Here is a 25,068-nt window from a genome sequence, read left to right as displayed (position 1 = left end):
TAACTTTAGATTGGAAAGTTGAAAAAGGTCTCGGAGGAAGGTCCCGCCAAATTTTTGCCAAGAAAACTGCATGGACCCTGCAGTCATCAGGAGTCAAATTGACTTGAGAAACCATGATAGCAACCAGAAATTCCCTAGATCAGCTTTCTCCGCTTGGCACTGTCCAGATACATGAAAATGATCTAACCAAGAATCCGCGTGTTATAAAGAAAATACAGGTAGTGATTCTTTAGCTCCAAATCCACTGGAATCTTTCCCTCCATCTGAATCTGCAAAGCACACAAATATGGTTCAGCATAATCCTAGCCTCAGTAATGATCATAAGAAAAAGGCTGACTATCATACCTGCAGCACTCCAAAAGTGCACTGGTAACCCATCCGGACAAGGCACCGCAGGGTGAGCTTTAGCACCATAGAACGCTTGAATGAGACGAAGTTCCTGACATTCTCAAGTAGGAAGAATCTTGGCCTGTAGTAGTCACAGTAACTGCAGAAGAGAAAGACACTTGAGGGTCAGCTGCACTCTCTCTATCCCAAGAGAACCCCAACACAGATCCAATCACATACATTCTCTCAAGTAGTCTTTTGCCATGCGGGTGTCTCTAGATTAGGGGTCCCCAACCCACAGTCCATGGACCGGAAACGGGTGGTGGCATGCCAGAAACTGGTCTGCGCAAACAAGCGAAGCGCCATCTACAGGATGCAGGCAGCATGTGAAACCACAGTCCCCTCCGGTCCGTGGAAACCTCTTTCCACGGAACTGGTCCCTGGTGCCCCAAAGGTTGGGCGCCACTCGGTGGGATTCAGCCAGTTCGCACCACTTTGGCAGAACTGGTAGCTAATTTTTGGTTGCCCAGGCCCAGAATGGACTTCCGGAAGTGGCATCCACACAGAGAACTGGTTGTTCACATATACGAATCCCACCACTGCTCTAGATCTATAGGACAATACTTCCCAGTATCTCAACCCATTGTTGCCCACAGGATACAAAATTTCCGGAGGGAACATTACATGTTTTCTTTGCCGTAATATATGCATATTCAGCATCCACCATCACAGCCTGTGTTTCTGCTATCCCGTTAAACTGTAGCTGTTTTAGAGACCAACTTTGCCCAGCCTTATCCTCACGAGTTGAGGTCCCAACACAGCTGGAAGAACAGGCTGGGAGTTGGACATGCAATAGGATAAGGACTGGCTTAAGGAAAGTTGAGAAAATGCAAACATTTGACTTCAGTCACCTGAGGAAAGAAACCACCAGAGAGTTCTTGAACTTGGAGTAGGTGCGAGAATTGAAGCGGTTCATCCCACTGAAGCCTTGGCAAGGGGGGCCACCACAGAGCATCTCCACATCTCCCTTCTGTGGCAGCTTCTGGCCCAGGGAGTTAGTCTTCTCGCCCGACATTACAAGCTTCAGCAGGACATTGCAATCCTCAGTGAACACTGTGGTGCTTGGATTGTTCAGGCGGAAGGCCTGCGCAGCTGGCTCCCACATCTCAATGGCCCACAGAGTATCTGAGACTCCTGAAGACAACATGATGACGATGATGATGAAAACAGAATAAGAATTCATATTAGATGGTTTGTTTCCAAGCCTCAAAAGTGCGCAAAAAGTTCCTTCCATCCCATAAGCAGGGCTGGAAACGCTCACGGGCTCTACCTTTTTGGCTATAAAAGTCAAACGCTCGTGCCCTTTCCCATACACCCAACCAGGGGTAGGCAACCTTGGCTCTTTTATGACTCATGGACTTCAATTCCCAGAATTCCTGAGCCAGCTATGCTGGCTCAGTAATTCTGGGAGCTGAAGCCCATGAGTCATAAAAGAGCCAAGGTTGCCTACCCCTGCACCCAACCATCCTTCCAAATTGCCTTGCCTGCTTGGTGGAACCCTTCTGACAAGCCGCCACAACCAGAGAAGACATCCAGAGAACGAAGTTTGGGGGCCTTCAACACAGCAGCTTCAGACTCACTGTATTCAGATGCTCCTGAAGATTTCCCTTTGCTCTTACCTGCAGGAGGAGGAAAATGTTATGTCTACAGGTGTCTTTGCGTATCTGCATTAAGAATTGCTGCCTTGATTCCAAAGTAAGCATACCAGGATTACATTTTTAAATCTCTTTCAGTGCTACTTAATAACATTAGATATGTAGTCTATGACAGCTTAATGGTAAATAAGAAAGTAAGTATTAGCAACATTAGCTATTTAGTCTATGATGGCTTATTTGCAAACAAGTCGATGCTATTGCTGAGTAGATTCTATCAGCAACGGCAAAGACTTGTTTACAATTAATGAACCAAACAGGACCTAATATGCCTGCAAGTAATCCTCTCAATATTTGTATGTCTTAGGCATAAAAGTGATTTTTCTAAGTAAGCTAAGTATATTAACTTGGAACTGTGGGAAGGAGAACAAACGAAGGAAATCTTTTCCATTCAATATTGCTATAATTAGTTCTTCATAAAAGTCTATATGGATGGATATCTTTCTAAACTATGTCAAATAGAACAGAGTGGGATGCGGGCACATGTATAAAATGGAAGAAATCAGCAAGCTATCTTCAACACACTCACAATATGAATATATCCAGTTCTCAGTAATCAAGAGACACTGACCTTTGCTCTTTGCTCCTTTCACCACTGTGAAAACCATTAAAAATATACTTGTATGTACACACACACACACACACACACACACACACACTATAGAAACAAAATAAAATTAAATAAAAAAGAGAAGAGTATGAGGTACTTCGCAGAAGAAAACTTTTGACCACTATATAAAAGCCTAAAGGGGGTTCATCAACCATCTTAACCCAATGTCTGGCCAAAAGCCAAGTTTTTGAAGACTTTTTGAAGACAGTCAGGGTGTAAGGACCTTGGAGGTTTTTATTTGAGAGGGCAAGTCCCATAGCAGAGATTGCCACTTCCAGGCTCCCATCAGATGACCTGGTTTGATCAATGGAGCCTAGACCATAGACAGATGGTTCCTCAGACAGCCAAAGCCCAAAGCCAAAGGGACTAGCACCTTGAACTGCACTCAAAAGCCTATCAAAGACCAAGTTCTTTGTTCTGAAGGATTTGCACTGACCTGCTTCGGCATCTTATTTTTCTCCATAGGAAAGCTATTGCTGGCCTTGGATAGTACATCAAAGATTTAAATCATTTAGCAACTAATCACTTACCTTTCCCTTTCCCCTTCCCTTTATTTCCAGAACTACGGGCATGATAAGGTGGGTCTTCAAAGTTTTTTGTTTTGGCATTATATGCCTGGAAATTAAAAGGGGGGGAAAAAAAAATTCAGACCAAAGATACATGCAATTCTGATAATTTCTTAGATTTCAGAAAACAGGGATGGGAAGTTTAGGCATTTATAGAATGAGCTGCAGGCTGGAGTGAATTTCTATTATGAGAGAGCAACTGGAGTTTTGTTAAAGTCCGTCTTCCAAAGCGGGAGGAGATAATCTAAAGTTCAGATGTGTTTTCAGCCAGCCGCATCTATAGCAGCACTTGCTGATGTGACACCTAGTTGCGAATAACAGAATTGGAAGGGACATTGGAGGTCTCTTAGTCCAACCTCCTGCTTAAGCAAGAAACGCCATGCCATTTCAGATAAATGGCTGTCCAATCTCTTCTTAAAAACCTCCAGTCTTGGAGAATATATTGGTGAAAAATGGCACAGGACCAATGACAGTGGAAAAAGCTACCTCTAAAAAGTAGAAACGATCGGAGCCACTGGCAGAGTAATCCTGGATGTTTCCCGTCAAGTCCTCCCCATACACCACTGTGCAGCGGCCCTGCACGTCTTTAAACTCCACCACTGCTTCTTCATCACTCCAATAGAGCAAGTTGATATCTGCATGGTAGCTGGCTTTGACTGATTTGTGCGTGTTTTCTGGCCTAGAAAGACAACAGAGGCACTTGTGTTGTGGAAGATAAGGCATGAAACCCAGGAACACCTACACAATGGGAAAAGAATGACCTTTTCTCGGTTAAACTATGATGATGGAGGCAGGGCTCGGGGACCCTTAAAGCCTCTTTAAGAAAATGTGATTACTGAAGAATATATTGCATTTCAGATTATTTCCCTCCTACCTGCATATAACAAGATTGAGACTCATTTAATAGTTTGCGTGTCCTGAAGAGCTATATCAATTAAGGGTGATGATGCAAAGTAATGAAGTCAGGATTTTAAAGCATTTTTAACTAGTTTAACGTGGCTGTTGTTTCAAAAATACTATATTAAGTGAATTTTCAGGCAAAATAGGCTCTAGGACAGGGCTTTTCAACCTTTTCACCCACTGTACCACTTTTAGGATATGGCAGTATCTGAGTACAATGGCACTGAAAAAAGTGTCCCCCAAGCCACAGCCGAGCAAGACACCTGCCTGCCCGCCTGGCGGCACTCTTCCTCCTGTCCGAGGTTTTCATTGTTGTGAGCATTTCTGTTGAGGATTGGCAGTGGGGGTGGAGTGGGGTGTTTGGTTTTTATTCCCCCTCCTCTGCTGGGTGGTCTGGTCACTTCACATGACCCTGGGACACTGTGACTGTTGTAAATATGAATCAGTTGCCAAGCCTCTGAATGTAAATCACAAGACCCTGGAGATGCTGCAACATTCCAGCTGATGGGCACTTCTTCTGGCCTCAGCAGAAGCGCCAGGATCAGCGCCGAGCTCCAGCTGGAGCCCGGCGCTTCCGCTGAGCCCTGACAGCCCTGCAGCTCCAGCCATCTCTCGCTCAGGCTTGTGCGGTGCTGCCACCTGTTCAGCTCATTCCCCTCCACCGCTACCACTTTTCTAGGATGGTCGCGTACCACCTGCCAGGTGCCAATGTACCACAGGTGGTACCCGTACCACTGGTTGAAAAGCCCTGCCCTAGGACGTATCTATGCTTGGTAATATTTTTCTGCTATAAGATATCCTATTATTACATTTGTTTAGAAACTAGCCAATGCGTTGCCTAATTTTTTGAAACCAGAGAAGCTGTTAGCTAAAAAAAAACAAAAAAACCCCCACCCAAATTCTCAGAACGTGAAGCAAAGCAATTTCATGAGCACAAACATCCCCCTTCACCACGGAGAGGACTTCTGAATTTAAGGTAGGTGATAAGCCTTACCTTAGAAAAATTGCTACGGATACACCTGGCTGCATTTGTGTGAACTTTTTTTTTTTTTGCCCTTAGACTTATAGAACCCATTAATTTTAAGCACATCTTAATTTTTTAGTCTCCCCTGGTCATCAAACCATTGTAGCAGCAAAACCTGTATGTTGCTATGTGACCCATTTTGTTTATTCAACAAAGTTCAGCTCCACAGAGAGAGCCCAGCCTGCTAGGTCTTTGCCCTAAGTTACTGACGCATAGTTCTATCTAGCGATATGCATACAGAAACTCAGTTCTGTGTGCATCGTGCATCTGCTTATCGTTTTGTTTTCTGGTATTATGCTTGGTACAAGAAGGTTCAACTGGAAATTCTTTTCCAGTCGGGTACCAACAAGATGCTACTGGCCGCTTACCTATAAAGTTTGTACACTTGCAGTTTAATCTCAGCTTCGTTGGGCCTGCCACTGCTGCGGATGTTGCAGTAGATTGCCTTGATTCGGCCAATGCGGTATGGTTGAGGTGCATCTTGGTTGCTCCCTTTGATATATTCGGAATATTTTCGGTAATGTTCAGGATAAAGCTCTTCATTCACTGCTTCCTTCTTTTGGCGTTTGGTCGGGCTGGTCAGCCTCAGGCTGGCGAGAGGGAAAAATGAGAAAGGAAAAGATTCTGTGAACTGGAGGTTCCTCCTACTTCCTTTCAGGCCATGGAAATTCAATCAAATGTTTATGTTTATGTTTATTGGACTTATATACCGCCCTTCTCCCGTAGGACTCAGGGCGGTTCACAAGGTATTTAAAATAACAATACAAATTACAAAAGTTAAGAATGTATTTGGAGGCAGACAACTGTTGATTAATGAATCAATTCTTCTATCACAGCCATGTCAAACTGCCGGCCCACGGGCCAGATGCGTCACACCGAAACCACGCCCACCCTATTGCCGGAAATGGGGAAAAAGTTGCGATACATCGCACAACGTCACGAGTTTGACGTGCCTGTTCTATCACCTCCTTTTTTAAACCAAACTAATTGCATTCTTGAACTAGTTTATATATGGAAATGCTACCGAGTTAAAACCTTCCCAACCTCATCCCCCACCAGTTTGCTACTCAACTGACTAAACTTTTATCCACCCCACTTACTTGAAGATCCTCTAACACCTTTCTGATAAATATATCCTGCTACGACAGTGGATCCTGAAGTGAATATCAATTTAACTCTCTTCATTACATAAATTTCTCTCTCCTTATGACATAAAACGTGAACTATTAATCCCGAAATCATACACTATTTTAAAATGTGTTTGCCTCTTTGGGCACCACTGATCCTTTTCTTGAGTTGGTGTCCCAGCCATCCCAAAAAGAAGCCCCCTCTTGTTCCAGCTGAAAATCAATTGACAAACCAACCTGAACTGGAAGGCATCTGGTAGAAGGAAAACTCCGTCTCCCAATCGGTACTGCACCCCATTTTTTGTTGCCATGCTATAGAACATTTTTCCTTCTGATTCCTCTTGAGGCTCAAAGACTTTGGGGATCTCCTTCTGCCTTGCCTCATCCAGATGGGCGCAACTCATGCAAAACCTGGGAGAGAAGAAGAAGTGGAGGCCTGTTCTGGATTGGGGAAACTGGGAAAACATGCAATACCATCCAATCACCTCACTACCTTTCAGCCCTCTCCCTTCCCCGATTTGAGTCTGCGCAAGCAATTCAAAGCATCTGAAGGACCAACAACTGATCTCATGCAGTACATAAGCATTTTTAAGGCCGTGTGTCTTTACCTCTTGATAATGCTACTTGATTTACTACCAAATGCTCTTTTTGCTTTCTAATGCTTCAAATAATCTCATAGAAAACTGCCTGTTTTACTTAAGAATGGAATCGTGTGCATATTTTCAAAAATATAAATGCTCATTTCTTCATCCTTGCTATCTTTGGGAGAAAGTTTAATGTGATCTGATTAACAGTTCTTGAGACTGAATGTCTGTATGCTATTTTGCAACTCTTGAGTCGAGCCTAATGCAGACACTGTCCCAAGTAGATTTAGGATTAGGTAGAAATCTGCACATTTATTGATTTTCTACTTTATCTTCAGGTTCCCACGCCACTTAGTCATGTGCACTAACTTGTGTTTGTTGTCTTCTGTCGGCTGGATCTTTGGCGGAGTCTCAAACCTAGCATACTCTTGGTCATACCACATTTGGTAAAAATAAGTCCTGCCGTCATCTTCCACCATTTTGATCTCCACATCAAGCCCTCCCTATGAGAATAGTTAAAGAAGAAAGAGGAGGCGAAAGAAGAAAAAAAACAACATACTGATTATTCAGTTATGCAGAAGCGAGGTAGAGGTCTTGGGAGTTTTCTGTGATTCACCCAGTTTTACAATATATATTTTTTGCAGCGGTTGTTAAGTGAATCACCATGTTTATTAAATGAATCCAATGTCTTCAAATGAATGCCATGGTCATTAAGTATACTCTGTGTTTGCTATGGGGCATTATTGCAGAAAACCAAAAATGAATGCTGTTTGTCAAGCAAAAACATTAATCTCTGTGACCAGCGATGTTGTTGCAAACAGCTATGAATGTGAGTCAGCTGCCAAGCATGCAGAATGTGACTGCTGGGGATGTTGCCGGTGGGAGGAGGTACTATCAGAGCCAGGTCATAAATACTTTTTGGGTTGTAACTTTGAACGTTCACTAAGCAACCAGTTGTAAGTCAAAGACTACCTGTATTAGAATTAATCGACTTCTGCATTGAATCAGAACGAGCAAGTCAAGAGTCAATGCAAAGCTCACCAAGTCTACTTCCTTATCTGATTCCTCTGCCAGGACTTGTGAGTATTTTGCTCTTACTGACTGTAGCTGCCAGCCTCTCATTTGCATCCACTTTGAACTTATCTTGGCAGCAATTCCAAAGAAGAGTGCCACAGGATAAGGCCAATTTGTGGGCTACAAAAATGACAGGCAGTAACTGCTGTCCGTAGCCATACTCATGCGTAAGAAGGGCGGGAGTCCAAATTGCAATGACTATGGTATCAGGGGTTGCAAGCAAAGGAAGCCTGCCAAGCCCTGTCTTAAAATGCTGGAACCAGGCAAAGGAAAAAGAGATGTATGGAAGAGGTCAGTCGTTCCTCGAGCTGTGAATTGTTACCAAGTCAGACCAGGAAAGATACAGTCTCCAAAACATCATCACTACCCTGCACCAAAGCTTATCAGTACAACTCCTGAATCATATTATCAGAATTAAGCACCCAGGTACCAAACATAGTGCAATCTTCAGGGATGAAGGGGGAAATAATAGAATAACACAGCAAAACTTCCAGAAAGGCTTCATATGCTTCCTTTGCTCTGCCCATCATCCCCACAATGTGATTTTATAAAAAGGAAAAGTGAAATCTGTTTCAAAACATTTCCACTGCTGTCATAGCATTATCACCATCCATCATGCAGCTGACAAAAAAAAAACAAAACACAAAGAAAAACCATGAACTCAGAAAGTCAGTCCTTCTCTGGTTTTACTGTGGGGGGAAAAGGGGGGAAGAAGGGTGCACTCTGTATGCTTTGAGCTGGTGTATGAAAGGTGGGATATAACTCTAACAAATACATACTGTAAATTAATAGGTGTCAAAGTAGTGAGATGCTTCAACATACCTCCAAAGACCAGTTCTCTGGAGGAGCCTTATAAAGAACATTGACTTTGCCATGGATGTAAGACAGCTGCATATCTTCGCATTCATCCACCAAGAAAAGTTCCAGCGGGTCAGATGTTGCTCCCAATACAGTGTCGGTACCACGGCAAAACCAGTGAACGTGGAACATTGGTCCAGCACTGGGGTCTTCCCACATGGCGGTGATTCTAAGGGAAGGAGATGGGGCAGGTTAAAGAGAAAGACAGAACATTATTTCAACAAGAATACAAATGTTAAATTTACCTGAAAGGTTTCCCATTGTTTGGGAATCAGATCTCAATCCTTTCCAGAAGAATGTTTGGCGGGCAATACTTGGAAGAGCACTTAAGACCTTGGAATACAAGGCTTTCCGAATCTTTCCACCCAAGCCTGTGCATGGGAGGCATACCATACTGCCTATCATTCCTTCTGGATAGTTGCATAAGAACAGGGCTGTCTTTTCATACTGTGGCCCATAATGGGATTGTCATGTGCTCAGGCTCAGACAGAAGGGTACACATTAAGGGACCTTAGCACTGAGGCATGAAATAGAGGGCTTTCTAGGTTACTGTTTAGTTTCACAGCCACTTCTTTGCAAGTATTTCAGACAGGAAACTTGGTCTGCCCATTGTACTAAACTGCAATAAGATTGGTTTGGTTTTGAAATCCAGGTCACAGTGTCTTCTGCAAAGTCTCCATCCCCGTTTAAAGAAGCCATGACTTAGCATGATGGATGCAATCAGTTACACAATGAAGCAGATGTTATTTTTGACTATCAAAATGCAAAATCCAATGATCAATACAGGTAACATCTTTGAAAGACATATGAAGAAATGTAGTATAATACAAAGCATAAAAGCAATCTGTTCCACAGTATTTTTATCTATGTAATACACTTTACTTGGGCAATGCAGTACTTACTCAGAAATAAGTGTGCCCAATAGGCCTTCATTCCAAGTAGACAGGATTACAGCCTCCCCGCTGCCCCAATTATAGAAAAGCACCAAAATCTTTGGAAAGCTTTTATAAAAAACCCTACAGTCTGAAATCAGTCCAGATCCAACTCCTTTGCCTATAGGTCCATCTTGGTTCAGAATTGCATCCATTTATCTCCACACAGACATACCTTGCAAGATAGAGAGGCTTTGTAAGGTCATCAGGGCTCACAGAAACACAATCACCAATTTGCAGAGTCTCTGAATCAATGCACACCTTCTGGTAATAATCTTTCTTGCCATCACTCTGCAGATAACAACAAACCAAAAATGACACAGGGGAAAAAAAGCGCAGTAAATCTTCGCTTATACCTACTCTCTTGGCATCACTATATATCAGCAGAAAAGGAATTATGAGTTTGCCTTGTATTACAAATGAAAAAAATATCTGACCAGGAGTAAAGGCCTTCATTTTCCTGAACCGCTCAGATTAAAATTCTGTGACAGAAGCAGGCCTCTGACCTCTATGGAAATATTACTCCTCCTCCAGCTGCTCCTACTACTTTTAAGAGGGAAAAAATGGAATCTCAACTGCAAACTATCTAGGACTATCAGCCCCTTACACATGTTGCCTACTTCTCTATCCACTTACACAAAACCTGGATAACAGCTGTGAAACTGAAGAGGATCCTTTCCCAGATGTGCGGCTCAAAGTTGAACTAAATCCTAATTGCTATTTCTCCTACCTTGATTGGGTCTCCCACCCAGGAAATTCGATTCTTGTTTTGCTTTTTTTTCCTTCCCTGCAACATCTTCTTGGGGGACGGCATTTCAGGAATGTTATCGTCCACTTCTTCGTCTTCATCGGCTTCTTTCACAGCTAGGTTGGGACACCTGAAGTTAAGACAAAAATGTATATGAAGTTGGCAACTAAAGAGTCCAGCAATTTAGCCTCTACTCTCCCAAAAGAAGAGCCACCAAGTTCTATTAGTGGCTGGGAGTTAAAAGTCCACACGTTTTGAAGTTGCTACGGTTGAGGAACACTGCTGTGGATGAGAAAGGAATGCTCCCATTCTGAGTCTTGTAGTCATAAATGTCTGGAAGATGGGAAAATATTCATAAGCCATCTGTTGCCAAGAGCCTGGTGAAACAGAATATATTTTCTGCCTCCCTTCCAGCCCCAATGATTCAGTATAAACAGGATTCCCTGGGTTGGGGTTGTCAGGATTCCAGAACCTGTCTTCTTCAAAGTAGTTATAGTTATGAAGTCCAGAAACAATTTTATTCATAAGCCAATTAATGGAAGGCTCCTCAGACTGCCTTTCCCTTGTTTAACACCTCATCTGAGGAGCTGGCAGCTCCTCTGCCTTCAATACTGGCTCATGAAAATCAAACTAATAATTACCTCCGATGCAGGCAGGCTTGTTTTGACTTTCCACTCCCTCCAAACTTAATCATATCTTGGCAAGCTTTGCATTTACCACACTCTGGCTGTTGGCAAACCTGGAAAAAGAGAGAGAAAAAAAGCACATCGATCAAGGAGAAAATGTTTTCAGAGGATGGCCTAACTTCCTTCACATGGAAACTGTTGTTGAATGAGTACTACTGCATGCTTTTAAGGACTGGATAAAATCTTACCATCCAAATCAACCATCATGCTTCAAATTCACACAACGTATAAGGAAAATTCCACGAAAGGTGACCTTAATTTGTGGACTATACTGTGAACGTGACCACTGAATGCTTGCAGAATTTGGGATGTTCTGGCTAGAAGCAACGCAGCAGTAAAATATAAAATAAATTAACTTGTACCAGAGTGTGAATGTGCTTAATGGGCCAAAAGTAAGGGATCAGAAAGGAGTGGAAGACACAAGGACTTTTTAATCTGAATACCAGCCTCCTCTACCTAACCACCTACCTCGCAGACCCCACAACGCCTCCGCTTTGCAATATTCTCCTTGTCTTCTTCTTTTTCATTCTTCTCAATTTGTTCAGAGAAGAAAGTGTCAAAGATCAAATAGACCAATTTGGTTGTGGTGGCCTTGGTAGGCCCTTTATCTTTGTCAATTTTGGTGGGATGCCTGATAGCCTGTCTCCTTGCAGCTCGTCTGGAGAGAGGGAACAAGAGGGAAGAATTAGGTCCTGGCTAGACCTATCTGGGTACAGTATACTGGGCAGCACTGGGACAAAATGAAACACCAGAAACACTGTTTCAAAATGGCTGGAAGACTTTAGTCCTCATTGGACCAACAACATTTCTAGTAATCTTGAAGCAAGGGGGAAAAGGAGTTATTGCTTAAAAATAAGTAAATTTAGAATAATATTAAAATCTACGATAAACAATATTAAAATTTTAGCATTTTTTTATTACTACATTGTTACTTTATAATACTGTATATCGTTTAAATTGCTTGTTGAAGTATTTCGGAGTATTAAGTAAAACATACTATTTGCACAGAATTGTAAACTCACTGACTGAAAACGGTTTCAAATTTTGCACTAAAAGGAGTTATAGCTGGCTCTTCATTTTTAATCTACTTAGGCGAAGCAGACAGGAAAGAGGTTTATGCTGAAAACAGAGGAAACCATCAATACAGAGAAAAGGAAAGGAAACGACATATTCTGGATTTTATCCTTTTACAGTATGAAATAGGTACAAATAGCCGTAACTTTCTGTATTTGGGGGAAGAAAAGGGAACGGAGGAAACAAAACGCTGCTCAAACTGCATTCTCTTCTCAATCCAAAGTACTATATTACTACTCTTCTTTCCATACTTTTTCCACTTTTATCCTCTTTGCAGACTTCTGAAAACTGAAGGTTTTTCTGAGATGAGCTTTTCTTTTCGTAAGTTAGTTCACTTCGTGACACGATTTTCAAATGTTGACCAATATACGTGCTAGCCCATTTCATGTATTATTTCAAACATTTTTTTAGCAAGTATTCCACAATTCCATTTTGTTCCCCATTTTTGAGGATAGGAAGGCAAAAATGCTTGGGGGGTGGGGGAGGATTTTCCTGAAATTGTCCAACCATTCTACCAAGTATTTTCTCAGCTACCACAAAGCTGATGGATGGGAAGTTGGATCTTTACCTGGGCAACGGCGCCATAAAGAATTCTTGCTCTTTCCAAACAAGAGTTAGTTTCGAATAAATTATATAAATTGCTTCAATGTAGTACAGGTAGACCTCAACTTATGACCACAATTTAGCCCCAAATTACATTGCCAAGCAAGACAGTTGTTGAATATTGCCCCATTTTACAACCTTTCTCACCACATTGTTAAGTGAGTCACTGTAACTGTTAAGTTAGTAACACGGCTGTTAAGTGAACCTGACTTCCCCACTGACTTTGCTTGTCAGAAAGATTGCAAAAGGTGATTGCATGACCCCGGGACACCTGCATCCGTCATAAATACGACCCAGTTGCCAAGCATCTGAATTTTGGTCACATGACCATGGGAGATGCTGCAATAGTCATAAGTGTGAAAAATGGTCATCAGTCACTTTTCCCAGTGCCACTGCAACTTTGAATGGTCACTAATGGTTGTAAGTTGGAAGGCCACCGGTAATACCTGGCAATTTGTGGTACAGAATTTGCCATCCCTTAAAGCCAGACCAATGCAGAGAATGTGATTTGGTTGCAAGACAGTTTTTTTTTCTGGAGCCAGAGAACCCCCACACACTGCCCAACTGCCCTCCTACCTTTTCCCCAAAGTGACTCCTGCCAGCTTAATCAGGTCCCTCATGCAAGGTGTGATAAGAACCGGAGGCTCGTCACTATCCCCAGCCTCATCGTAGCTCTCCACCTGTTCCACCACAAACTGGGCATGTCGCAGAAGGGAATCTTCCGTGAAACGGTTGAAGTTCAGTCCAGCAGGAGGAACTGTGGTCTGGAGAAAATCGGAAGCAGGAGGCTAGCTATGGTTTTCAGATAAGACTATGCAGGAGAAAGGCCATACATGAGCTGCCGCCCGTCAAACCCCCGTCAGAGGTTCCATCTATTTTCTAAGGTTCCTGATCTTCAAAGGCCTTGGGAAGGCAGCTTGGAGGAGGGGACGCATGACTGAACCAGGACTGAGGAAACGCAGGTTCAAATTTCCATTTTCCCAGGTGGTTTTTTCCCCCCCTCAGCTGTATCCAACACACAGGAATGTTGTAAGATATAAAGAGAGAAACTGCCTTATATGCTGCCTTCAACTCCTTAAGAGAAAAAGCAGGACATTTACATTCACTAACTTTGTGTCCCCAAATACTTATGCTTTTAAACTACAGTATCAGGAAAAAAAGAAGCTCTTGATACCACTTTGCAACTGCCCAATTTAATTAGCAATACAGTGGAATCTTCAACTATTTCATGAAAGTAAACTTTTAGAAATAGAATATTATAGCCAAAAACATTTTTAAAAAAAACCCTAGCTTCATTATGATGTATATTTTATTTCTTTGAGACAATATTTACTACTTTTGACTGACTGGACAAGACCATGTAGTTTTATTGGTAACATTTCAAGAAATGGTTTGCTCTTTCATTTTTCCTAGGTCTGAGAGAGAATGACTGGCCCAAGGTCACCCATCTGGTTTTGTGCCTAAACAGGACTAGAATGTATGGTCTCTTGGCTTAGGTTGGTTCCTTAACAAGTGCGCCAGTTTTTGTAAACGTATATTAGGGAACAGAGGCCCATCAAATACTACTGAAGTTATATTCCAAGCAATCCTTGTTAATCACGTGGGCTGAGGTTGCAGGAAGCTGTAGTTCAGCAAAATCTGAAGGGAAACAACTTCCCTACTCCAGATTTAGGGGATATCAAAAGAGTTTTGAAACAAGGAGCACATTCTATTCATTTGCTTCTTTTTTTAAAATTGGTGACAGCATTTCATGATCTGGGGCTGAAACGTTCTTTAACTCATGGGAATCAAAATAATATTTGGAAGTGGTTCAGGGAAATGTTTACCTGATTCACTGGTGTACAATTAGGAGAAACCTAAAACAGACCTGCAGGATTCTGCTAATATAGGTTACTGTAATAAATTATAGTTTTCCTATAGTTTATTTTCTAGATAGGTTTACCTAGTGATGCTGACATCAATCTCTAGTCCTCTTTGCCCAGGTAGCAGCTCTTGCATATTTCTGTCAAGGTCTCTTTCTACATTTGGGAAGCAACAATCTGATAAGCCAAATGTTGTACAGTATCTATAACATCACAGCCTGGTGTATGCCTTCTGAGAAGAAGCACTATATATTGGCATTTTCTTTTACACTGCATAAATAATGGGGCTTCCCTGCTTGGTTGGACTAACCTCTATCTTATTCAACAAGTCCTCATAGCTGACATCAGGATTGTTCTGTAAGAATTCAACAACAATCTTGCTCATGTAAATCTTCTCTTGCATCAGTGCAAAGATGGGGGCATATTCTTCACTAGGTTCCATCAGGATGTAATCTGCAAAGGCTAGAACACAGTGCAAATGCATGTCCGGTTAATGGGACTTGGGTGGGAACATACACATAACCGGGAATGTAGCCTATTATTTTCAAAATTCTAAACACATAGCCATGGTTTGCAATCAGTTGCTTTGTATCTTTCTCAAAGAACATACATATCAAGCCTGGAAGCCTGTACCTTCATCAGGTAAAACAAGTGCGGTGTGGCAAAATCACTGTGAATTTAGGACACTTGCAGTTTCTAATATATAGCATTTAAACAGATCACAATGTGGAATGTGTGTTGGGGAAAGGCGACAGAATGTAGAAGAATGTTTTGGTTCAGCCGCTCAATTTTGTCTGCCTGGTTGCACCTTAATGCACTTTGAACCCAGTGCATAAGAGAAACACAACTGACACTTCTGAGAATTAATCTCTGCCAACTTGAGCTTACCTGTGGTGAAGCCAATTAAAGCTTTCTCCCCTCCATCAAAACCAGTGATCCACCAAGCATTGATGGGGCCCATTTTTCTGGCTCGGACACCCCCTACAACAGTAGCAGGAAATAAAAAAGAGATTGCCATGGTTTTCCAGACTATTATTGTTGTTCTAATGTTTATTCCACGTTTCTTGAACATTAGTAGCATTTCTGAATTTTTATAACTTCAAATCAGATATATCACGTGACATGTTGTGACGCATTGCGACGTTTTCCCCCTTGCTGGAGCTGGGGCGGGCATGGCTTCCACGTAACGCATCTGGCCTGTGGGCTGGCAGTTTGACACCCCGGTGTAATGCAAATAACCTTATTTTCTCAAGCTTTTTTTTAGGACAAAAAGTACACAATCTAACTATGCCGCATGGTTCCTGAAACTGTTGTAAAATTGCCAGCATGCTGTAATTTTTAATGTGGTACAAATCATGAGACACATAGGAAATGATGTTAACTCATTAATTCACCCACTCCTTGGGTAGGGAACTAGGACAGGGCTTTTCAACTTTTTCACCCATTGTACCACTTTTAGGACATGGCAACATCTGAGTACCACCAGTCACCTAGCAAGGTGTCAAAAACGTGATGACCAAAAAAAAAAGTGATGAAGTACAGGTAGTCCTCGATTTACAACAGTTCGCTTAGTGACTGTTAGAAGTTACAATGGCTCTGAAAAAAGTGCCCAAGCCACAGCCCGCCCGGTGGCGCTCTTCCTCCTGTCCGAGGTTTTCATTGTTGTGAGCATTTCTGTTGAGGATTGGCAGCAGGGGTGGGGTGGGTTTTGATTCCGCCCCCCCTCTGCTGGGTGATTGCAGCAGGTTTTGGTCACTTCACACGACCCCTGGGACACTGTGACCATTATAAATATGAATCAGTTGCCAAGCCTCCGAGTGTAAATCACAAGACCTTGGAGATGCTGCAACATTCCAGCTGATCGGTGCTTCTTCTGGGTTCAGCAGAAGCGCCAGGATCAGCGCCGAGCTCCAGATGGAGCCTGACGCTGATCCTGGCACTTCCGCTGAGCCCTGACAGCCCTGCAGCTCCAGCCATCTCTCACTCAGGCTTGTGCGGTGCTGCCACTGGTTCAGCTCATCCCCCTCTCCCGCTACCACTTTTCTAGGATGGTCGTGTACCACCTGCTAGGTTCCAATGTACCACAGGTGGTACCCGTACCACTGGTTGAAAAGCCCTAAACTAGGAGACTACTCAAAGTGCAACTATACTCTTAGTCCAAAAGAGGTTGCATATGCCTGCTTTTGAAATCTGAAAATACTTGTCTGCCTGGGAGTTCAATTTAGTCTCCAACTATATATTTGACTTTAGTGTGAACTTTGTCTCTGGCTGGCTCTTGAAAATTCTGAATTTCTGCCCCAAATAACACAAGCAATGCATATTAAGTGTCACTCCGGCTTTTTGTGGCATAAAATGGCAATAGTTCCTAACTTCCTTTCCATGTATGCATTTATGAAACTGAAAGGCCCAATTCTTTAATGTCTTATAAAATTTGGAAATCTTCACATCTTGTTAGCATGAAGGGTTTTTGTGTGTGTGTGCCTTCAAGTCAGTGTTGCCTCCTGATGAATGCCTAGACTACTCCCTGCAGTTTTCTTGGCAAGGTTTTTCAGAAGTGGTTTGCTCTTGCCCACTTTCAAGGGCTGAGTGTGTGTGACTGGCCCAAAGGCACCCATCTAGCTTTGTGCCTAAGGGACTAGAACTCACTGTCTCCCAATTTCTAGGCTGATGCCCTAGCCACTACACCATACCGGTTCTCAGAAGTAGATGTGAGAAGTAAACACAAAGAAATAACTTCATAATAGCATTATTCAGCATCACTTTTTTAATAATGCAAACTATGTGAGACAGTTTCTGATATATCTGGATAGGATGACTTAAATGACTCCAACTGTTAGCAACAGCCAGCAGGAAGTTCTGGAAGCCCAGGAACCTAAAGCCAGGAGGAAACTCTTTGTCTAATCACCATTCTAAATATTATAGACAGATTTTACACAAACCACAGGTTGCAGAATGGTCACTGATAAAGATCCGTATTTCCTTAGCCTTGCACTAAGGAAGCCCCTGTTTCTCTTACCATCCAGGCAAGGGTTATCATCATATATTGGCTTCACAGCACCACTGAAGTAGAGTTCAATATTCCTTTCTATGAGACCGGTATCAAAAGGACATAGATGACCTTTTCGATCATATACACTGTAAAGAGAATGTGATGGTTGTAAATGTTTTGATCAATTATACACTTGCTATTTTATTACAGCAAAATACAAAACTACAGCCCAGGATTAATATACACAGAACAGTTCCCATATAACAAGGCAATACACATAAAGACTTGTGCTTTTGCAATGAAAAAAATATATCAAAGGAAGTGGTGACAGTAAGGCCACGGTGAGGTAAGTTAGGGAAAGTGAATGATGGCCAAGAGGACAGCATAGTATGTGTGCTTGCTTATTTACAAGGTCTTTTGCCACTTTCACCGAAAGAAATCTTAAGCGAGAAGAACCTGGTCTTACACCACCCAGAAAAAAAACATCATTTGACACTGCTAGCCCAAGTGGAATTTCAGGCTGCAAACATTTCCTGTGTTATTTTAAATTTGTACTATTTTTATGGGGCAGGTACAGATCTCAAATGTTTAAAAAGAAATGGGTTTTTTTGGGACATGATTTTAAAGAATAAAACTGCAGTCAATTTTCAGCATTCATGCTTAAAAACGGCTGCTGAAAGGAACCCTGAGGATTAGAATTACCCATCCATAGTAACAGGGAGAACAAATGGCAAATTCAACTTAACCTAAGCAAATTTAAATTAATGCATCCTAGGTTAAATCCAACCATCCATCCAAATTCATGTTGGGGTTTGCTCAAGAAAAATACAGCGATTAAATCCGATGTCCAAGACCAAGAGGACAGGGAAAAGGAATCTGATTTTTTTTTAGTTCGTATTAGTTTTTGTTGTTGTTAATTGTAATCTTTAATAAAATTACTATTAAAAAATCCAAACTTTTGGGGGGTACGGTAGAAGAAGCCTACTTCATAAGAAAAAGAAAACTCCACAGGGTTTTTAATCTCCCCAAAGCAGCTCACCTTCCAACTGACACTTTACAGCGAATCGGAACAAAGTTTTACCTAAAAAATGTTACTTTGTGCTGGGGCAGGTCATCATAGCTTTCAAATCCATCTTCATTGGCATCGAAAATGGACAAGCGTTCATCTGTCAACATCTCTGGTTCATCCAGCTAGGAGTGAAAAAGATTTTGTCTCCATTCTGACAACATTCAAATGAGGACATTTTTCCGCTGCAAAAGTGGACCGACTTACTGCACTATCCGGATCCCCCTGAAAGAACTTCAGATCAGGATCATCCAAGTACTGCCTGCACTCCATGCACTTGGGAGGGGTCGTCTGAAAGAAAAAAGATGTGACAGGAAAACTTCACTCGGACCAGAATCAAGACAATCAGAAATGCATATGCCAAATCCTGGCTGAAAACCCCAACAAAGCAAAACGCTGGAGACACGGCGATCTCTAACGCAAACTTTAATCAGGCATAACATACCGGCAGATAGAAGGAAAGCTAGATCTGGCAATATGGAGGGAAACAGATAATTAAAAGAGTAAAAAGCTTTCCCTCCCTCTCTGACAGTTCAGGTCACATTGTCCAATTAATCCTCCAGCAGTTGTTACGAGAAGAAACCTTCGGCTCGCCAAAACATTTCTTCACCAGCTTCGGCTCTCACGCTGATAGGGAACACCTGTGGATCCCAAGGTCCCTTCCCTCGCAACTGTTGAAAAGCTAGAAGCAACATAATAGCAGTCCTAAAAAAACCTGATCTTCGGAGCTTGACAGTGTAATCAATTCAGGAATCTCTGCTGAATCTAATTTTGAGAACAATATATTGGAACATGGAATAAACATGTTGCAATTTACATGAATGCACAAACTCGTGTTTTTTTTTCCCAGTTCTTAATTCACGAATGGGTCTTTTGCATTCTGTGGAATTTTAATGGCAAATACTGGGCATTCCATTTGTTATAGGCTGGCTCTTGAGGGGCTACATATGATGTTTCCCAATCTTGCTTTAATGAATAAGTCTAAGATGATTTTAACTCTAGCCACTATATTTATGCATTTAGTTGCTAGATTTGTTCTGTTTTTGCTCATCTCCAAAATAAAGTGGAGCCTAAGTACTTATTAGAGAAAAGGCAGTAAAATCAAACAGCTTTTCAAATTCCTATGCTACTCTGTGAGCTTGTTCTATAAATAAAGAGGTTTACCATTTTACAAAAACTTATAATGTTGAATTGAAAAGCTCTTATGAGGAGGTGAATCAGAGATGCAGTACTACCGTAGCATTCTGAAAGAAGCCTTGCTGTATGTAAAATGTCCCAGAAAAAGTACACAGCTAGAATACTGAATTCGGGCTATCAGGAACCTAGATATTTTATAAGGTAATGCTATTTTCAAATAGTATGTTAATTATTACTTCATGGAAACAAAGGGCAATAGATTCTTTCATAAATTCAAAAATTTTACAGAGCCCATAAAATTATTGCTGCTCAGAAAGGTAAAATTCCAGGAAGTATATATTTTGCTATATGACAGTAGATTTATATATTACGTGAAACCATAGCTTTTTTAAGCCATAGATGGTTAGCAAGCCATAATCTATAGTATACAAGCAACACAGCTGAATTTATGCATTGGCTTTCACTTAATGTACACAAATCACATTATAATTTATGTGATTGTTTAGCTTCAATTAACTGCAGATTATTTCTGGCTTCTCTGAGTTGGTGCTTTTCAGATATATTGCACTACAGCGTTCATGTTGGCTGAAGAATTGTAGGTGTTAAAAGGCATCAAGTTGGAATGTGCTCAATGTTTACACGCCAAGGCAGGAGGTAATGCCAAACATTTCCAGAGCAATTTACCAAGAAACATTACTAACCACACGGTAAAACTATTAGCAAATAGCAGCATGATTATCTACAGCCACTCACCATGCAGTTAATATGATTATTACCATTCTTTTCTTATTCAAATATTGAGGAGATTGTGAATTATGAGAAGCTAGAGATGATCATATCTCACAAAGTTTATATGATATGTATATGGAGCACTTTAGAACATTTGGCCATTGTAAATATTTACTAGCTTTCACCACAACAGTGGCAGACACAGCTAATTAAAACATGTTTCTCAGCCAAATATATACACAATATGATTTACCACCCAAGAGGGAAAGGCTCATTTGCACCAAACTACTTTCAACATTCAGCTCCATTTAACAACTATGGTGCACACAATGTTTTTTATTCATTAAAACAAACAAAACCACAAAAATAAAATATCTACTTACTTTAACAGGAGTCACAGTTTTAACCTGATTTACTTCTTCTTTTATCTCAGACCTGGGGAGTAGGGACACACATAATGACAGAAGTAGGGAAATTACAGGCTATTATAACACAATTTAAGACACTTGATAATTTTGCAGTGTTTGGATCCCAATAACCAACTATAGCACATTTATGGTATTATTAATGTGGTGCCTTTTATCTTATTGCAAATGGCTTACTAGAATCCTATAATCAAAAGTTAGAATGTAAATCTAAACACACATGCACAGAACTTCTTTGTACAAACAAGCTCATAAAAAGCTAAGTCCGCCAAGGAGGCAAATAATTGGCTATACTATAGTAAATTCCCACTATTATGAAAACAGGTGTCTGCTCCAGTTTTATAATGATTACTTCCAATCTCTGCAGTAGCATGATAAAACACTGGACAGATGCTGAATTTTCAATAAACTTGAAGATGCCTTTTCTGTCTGATCGGAATATAATATTCCCATTTTTTTAATCCTTGTAATAAATTCCATGCTTTCTACCACCCACATAATTCCCCCTGCATTTCCATTTCCGAGCTAACTTCCCAGAGTATCACATCAACATAATAAATGAAACCTAAGTATAATTAAAGGACTACTTTTACTCAATCAGGATTACCGAAGTTTTTTTTTAATGTAAGAACTGCTTTTATTACTCTTTTCCCTCTCTCTATTCAAACGGAGAAGGCTCTGCTACAAAAGTACAGCAGAAGTCTCCCGACACTTCAGTAAGTTACGCAAAATTAGAATTGGTCCTTCTGATGTTGCTAAGATACAACAGCCAGCACTCCACACCAATCTGACCAGGTCTGCTTAGAACTGTAGCTCTGTAACAACAGTATAGTACAGGTTCTCCACCCCGTAGTACGTTGTTATAGATCTGACAGGGAACAGATGACTGCAGGATGATCACAAACAAAACTGATATATCCCTTGTGTCTTGATATGAAAAAGAGAAAATGCAGCAACCTTTGTAGTCAAGAATATCAGTGAGATTGGGCCTAAAACTCCAATAGTCCTAACAGCACTAACAATTCTAGGAAATGTGGGTTTATAAATCAACAGACCACCAAGTTAGTGAAATCCAAGATCCAGAATGCACAACAAGCAATATTTGAAGTGCTGCCTGCGTTAAAAAAAATCAGAAGTCCTTGCCCACATTTGCATCTGCCCCTTTTTCCATGGATGCTGCATGTAATTAACACTGAGTTCTGCCTGATTATTCACTCTCAACAAAAAAAGCAACTCACTTTTAAGTATATTCATCTTTGGGATCACTGTTTTAGGTAATTGCTAATAAGCCATGGAGATGAAAGTACTTTAGATGTCAAGGATCCAGCCAACAGTACTTACCCTTCCTTGGCTTCAGTTCTGATTCTTTTCTCATCTTGTTCCTTGAGAGGGAAATGGAAAACAAAAAATGCTAAAAAGTTTATATACTTTTTAAATTATAGGTAGTCCTCACTTAGTGACCACTTGAAGTTATGACAGACTCCCCAAAAGTTACTTATGAAGTAACTTTGAAGTTATGGCAACTACATCTCCCCTCCTCTCATGCCATTGCATATTGGGCATTTGGCTACGAGTTCACCTATATGGCCATTTGCAGTGTCACGTGATCATAATCATGTTCCTTGCTGGTTTCTGACATTTACTTTCTGTTTCCAGAAAAAACTGGCCATTGGATAAAAGGTTTCACTTAACGACCACCACTTTAGCTTAATGACTGCCATGTTCACTACAAAAATTGGGCATGGTGACATGATCACCTACTGAACAACTGCAACAACCTATGACCATAATTCTTGGCTCAATTATGGTTGTAACCTGAGACAACCTACACTGCAGAGATGCCGCTCAAATTGTGAAGCTAGATCTAGTTAGCATCAGTAAAAATCTCCCTCACAAAAGGACAAACTCTGTTAATATTCAACCCAAAATTAATTTGTCCCAGATGATATAAATTGCAGTGAGGTATTCGGGTGCCTTTTGGCAGAGGGGCACAGGAAAACTAAACTTTCAAAGATTTTCATAAGCCTCCTCAACTGTCAGATGGGGTTAAGCTGAAAGTTCCAGCCAGCCCATGCCAAACAGGGGAAAACTAAGTTGCAAGCATACCTTTTCTCCAGACAGTTCCTCCTCCTCCTCCTCCTCTTCCTCCTCCTCATTTTCTGCATTGCTTTCTTGTTTTAGCTCTCCATTCACCTCATCTGATTTGCGTTTATTGGAGCTATTGTGGATCCATAAAATATAAATTAATCAAAGGAGCTGTTCATAGTACATATTAACAAAGAGAAAAACAAAGCTAAGGGAAATGAGATCTGTTCCATCTTTCTCCCAACTTCTTTGTTGCATTCTCTCCATATTAATCCTTTTTCTAAAAATTCAGGCTCAGTCACTTTATGGCTGTGTGTAATGTGTAGCTAAATGCATGCCTGTACTTCTACTTCTAATATGTTACATATGGTAATATTATGTTCTTGATACCATAAGAAGTCTGGCTTTCAATCAGAGTTGTACCATACTTGGAACAGATTATCTACAGAAAGACTTCACTTACTGCCTTATGCAGTGACCAAAGTTACAATAGTGCTGAAAAAATAACTTTGTAACCAAGAAACGCATTTACATCCTTTGCAGCATCTTTTTCTCAGTCACCTGTTCACCATTACAACCAGTGCACTTTATCTGGTGCCTGAACTAGTTTTTCATTCCCCCCCACTTCACAAAAATGGAGACTGGGGAAGAAGTGATTACAAGTAAGCAGGCAGACAATGGGGAATGCATTGAAAGGAATGTGCTAGTGCCAGCTGTTTGCCTAGCGTGCTCAAGGCCAGGAGTGCACTAGGCAAACAGCCAGCATATGCATCCTTTCAATGTATATTCCCCATTATGTGTCTGCTTACTCTCTTGTAGTCCCTTCCTCTCCAATGAATTTAAATACAAATGTTAATTCCCTTCTTGCTAATTATCCCAGTGCTGGGGTGAGCATTCCAAAGAGAAGGGGAATGTGGAAAAAGAAAAGCTGAAGTAAAACTGTTAAGCACAGTCAGAGTCCCATGATTGTTCATTAGCAATGGAGTTGCCAGTCCCAATTGTGATTGTTAAATGAGGACTGTATTGTTACTGAAATCTCTGATTAGGAACCAGCAATTTCATTGCAAGCTGACTCCCAACTCTTTGCCCCAGGACAGTCTACTGTTCTATTCCTCATTGGAAACATATATCTCAGTATTTATCTCTGCCTGCTCCTTGACATTATTTCAATGCAAGTAGTCATGTCACAATTGGAGTAAAGGGAAAAAAAAGAAAAAAGGAAGAGAGCTTACAGGTGTCAATAAAGAGTCAGAAGAGGCACAAACAAATGAAAGTAGAAAAATACCAGGATTTCACATAACTTACTCACCCTTTGGAAAATAGAGCCATTATGGTTGGCTGCTTGCCAGAACTACGGGTGATCCTGGAGCTGGTTGAGGTTCCTGCAAATCCATTTTTATAAATGTTGCCAGGCAGAAATTATGGTTGCCATTTTAAAAGTGCTTAATGTGGCTATACACCCCTGATTTAAAGGAACACATCTAATCTCCATGTATTATGCTCTAGTAAGAAGGTTATTGCAATATTGCAGGGATTTTTTAGGCTGTGATAGGAGACAAGAGTTTATGAGCTCTGTATATGTGAGGGAATGCAAAGATCTAGACATCATTGGTACGCATAAGGAGGTCGCCTGCAATTTTGTTGCTATGGGAGACATTTGCCTACCTCCCCTCTTAGATTATTTATTGCATTTTCTTTTAAAATGTTTATCCCCTTTCAAAACAAAGTTTTCTTAGGGAGACCTACTTCTGAAAATTGCAATAAAAATGTGCTAAAATTAAAGGGAGAATCCCACTTTAAGGTTGCTTACAACATTACGTTGGCCAGTTGAGACTAGTGATGGGGGAAAATAACCAATTTTTTATAAATGTTAAGCTATTCTTGTTTAGAGACAATTTAGGATGGTATCCCTTTAAGCCCCAAATTTACAACTAACCTCCCCTCCCCCAG

General features: G+C 41.1%; 1 protein-coding gene across 1 annotated transcript in view; it reads right to left on the bottom strand.

Moving 5' to 3' along the window:
* Positions 1-25,068, bottom strand: part of DNMT1 (DNA methyltransferase 1) — a 40,208-nt gene that overhangs the window by 5,685 nt on the left and 9,455 nt on the right. Inside the window, exons 5-27 of the mRNA XM_081320343.1 lie at positions 24,428-24,500; positions 23,140-23,251; positions 22,375-22,415; positions 20,992-21,043; positions 18,950-19,033; positions 18,758-18,867; positions 17,704-17,822; positions 15,576-15,668; positions 14,998-15,149; positions 13,402-13,589; positions 11,617-11,806; positions 11,104-11,201; positions 10,445-10,592; positions 9,890-10,005; positions 8,747-8,951; positions 7,220-7,353; positions 6,504-6,677; positions 5,508-5,729; positions 3,702-3,894; positions 3,180-3,264; positions 1,872-2,006; positions 1,239-1,521; positions 346-487 (exon numbers count right to left, since the gene is read on the bottom strand). Coding sequence (XP_081176469.1) covers positions 346-487; positions 1,239-1,521; positions 1,872-2,006; positions 3,180-3,264; positions 3,702-3,894; positions 5,508-5,729; positions 6,504-6,677; positions 7,220-7,353; positions 8,747-8,951; positions 9,890-10,005; positions 10,445-10,592; positions 11,104-11,201; positions 11,617-11,806; positions 13,402-13,589; positions 14,998-15,149; positions 15,576-15,668; positions 17,704-17,822; positions 18,758-18,867; positions 18,950-19,033; positions 20,992-21,043; positions 22,375-22,415; positions 23,140-23,251; positions 24,428-24,500 — 3,149 coding nt within the window. The remainder of the gene's footprint in view (positions 1-345; positions 488-1,238; positions 1,522-1,871; positions 2,007-3,179; positions 3,265-3,701; positions 3,895-5,507; positions 5,730-6,503; positions 6,678-7,219; positions 7,354-8,746; positions 8,952-9,889; positions 10,006-10,444; positions 10,593-11,103; positions 11,202-11,616; positions 11,807-13,401; positions 13,590-14,997; positions 15,150-15,575; positions 15,669-17,703; positions 17,823-18,757; positions 18,868-18,949; positions 19,034-20,991; positions 21,044-22,374; positions 22,416-23,139; positions 23,252-24,427; positions 24,501-25,068) is intronic.

Source organism: Vipera berus (genome assembly GCF_964194415.1).
Source record: "Vipera berus genome assembly, chromosome: 2".
Classification (NCBI taxonomy): domain Eukaryota; kingdom Metazoa; phylum Chordata; class Lepidosauria; order Squamata; family Viperidae; genus Vipera; species Vipera berus.
The sequence above is the reverse complement of the archived record's forward strand: the minus strand, read 5'-3'. Positions and strand labels throughout refer to the sequence as shown.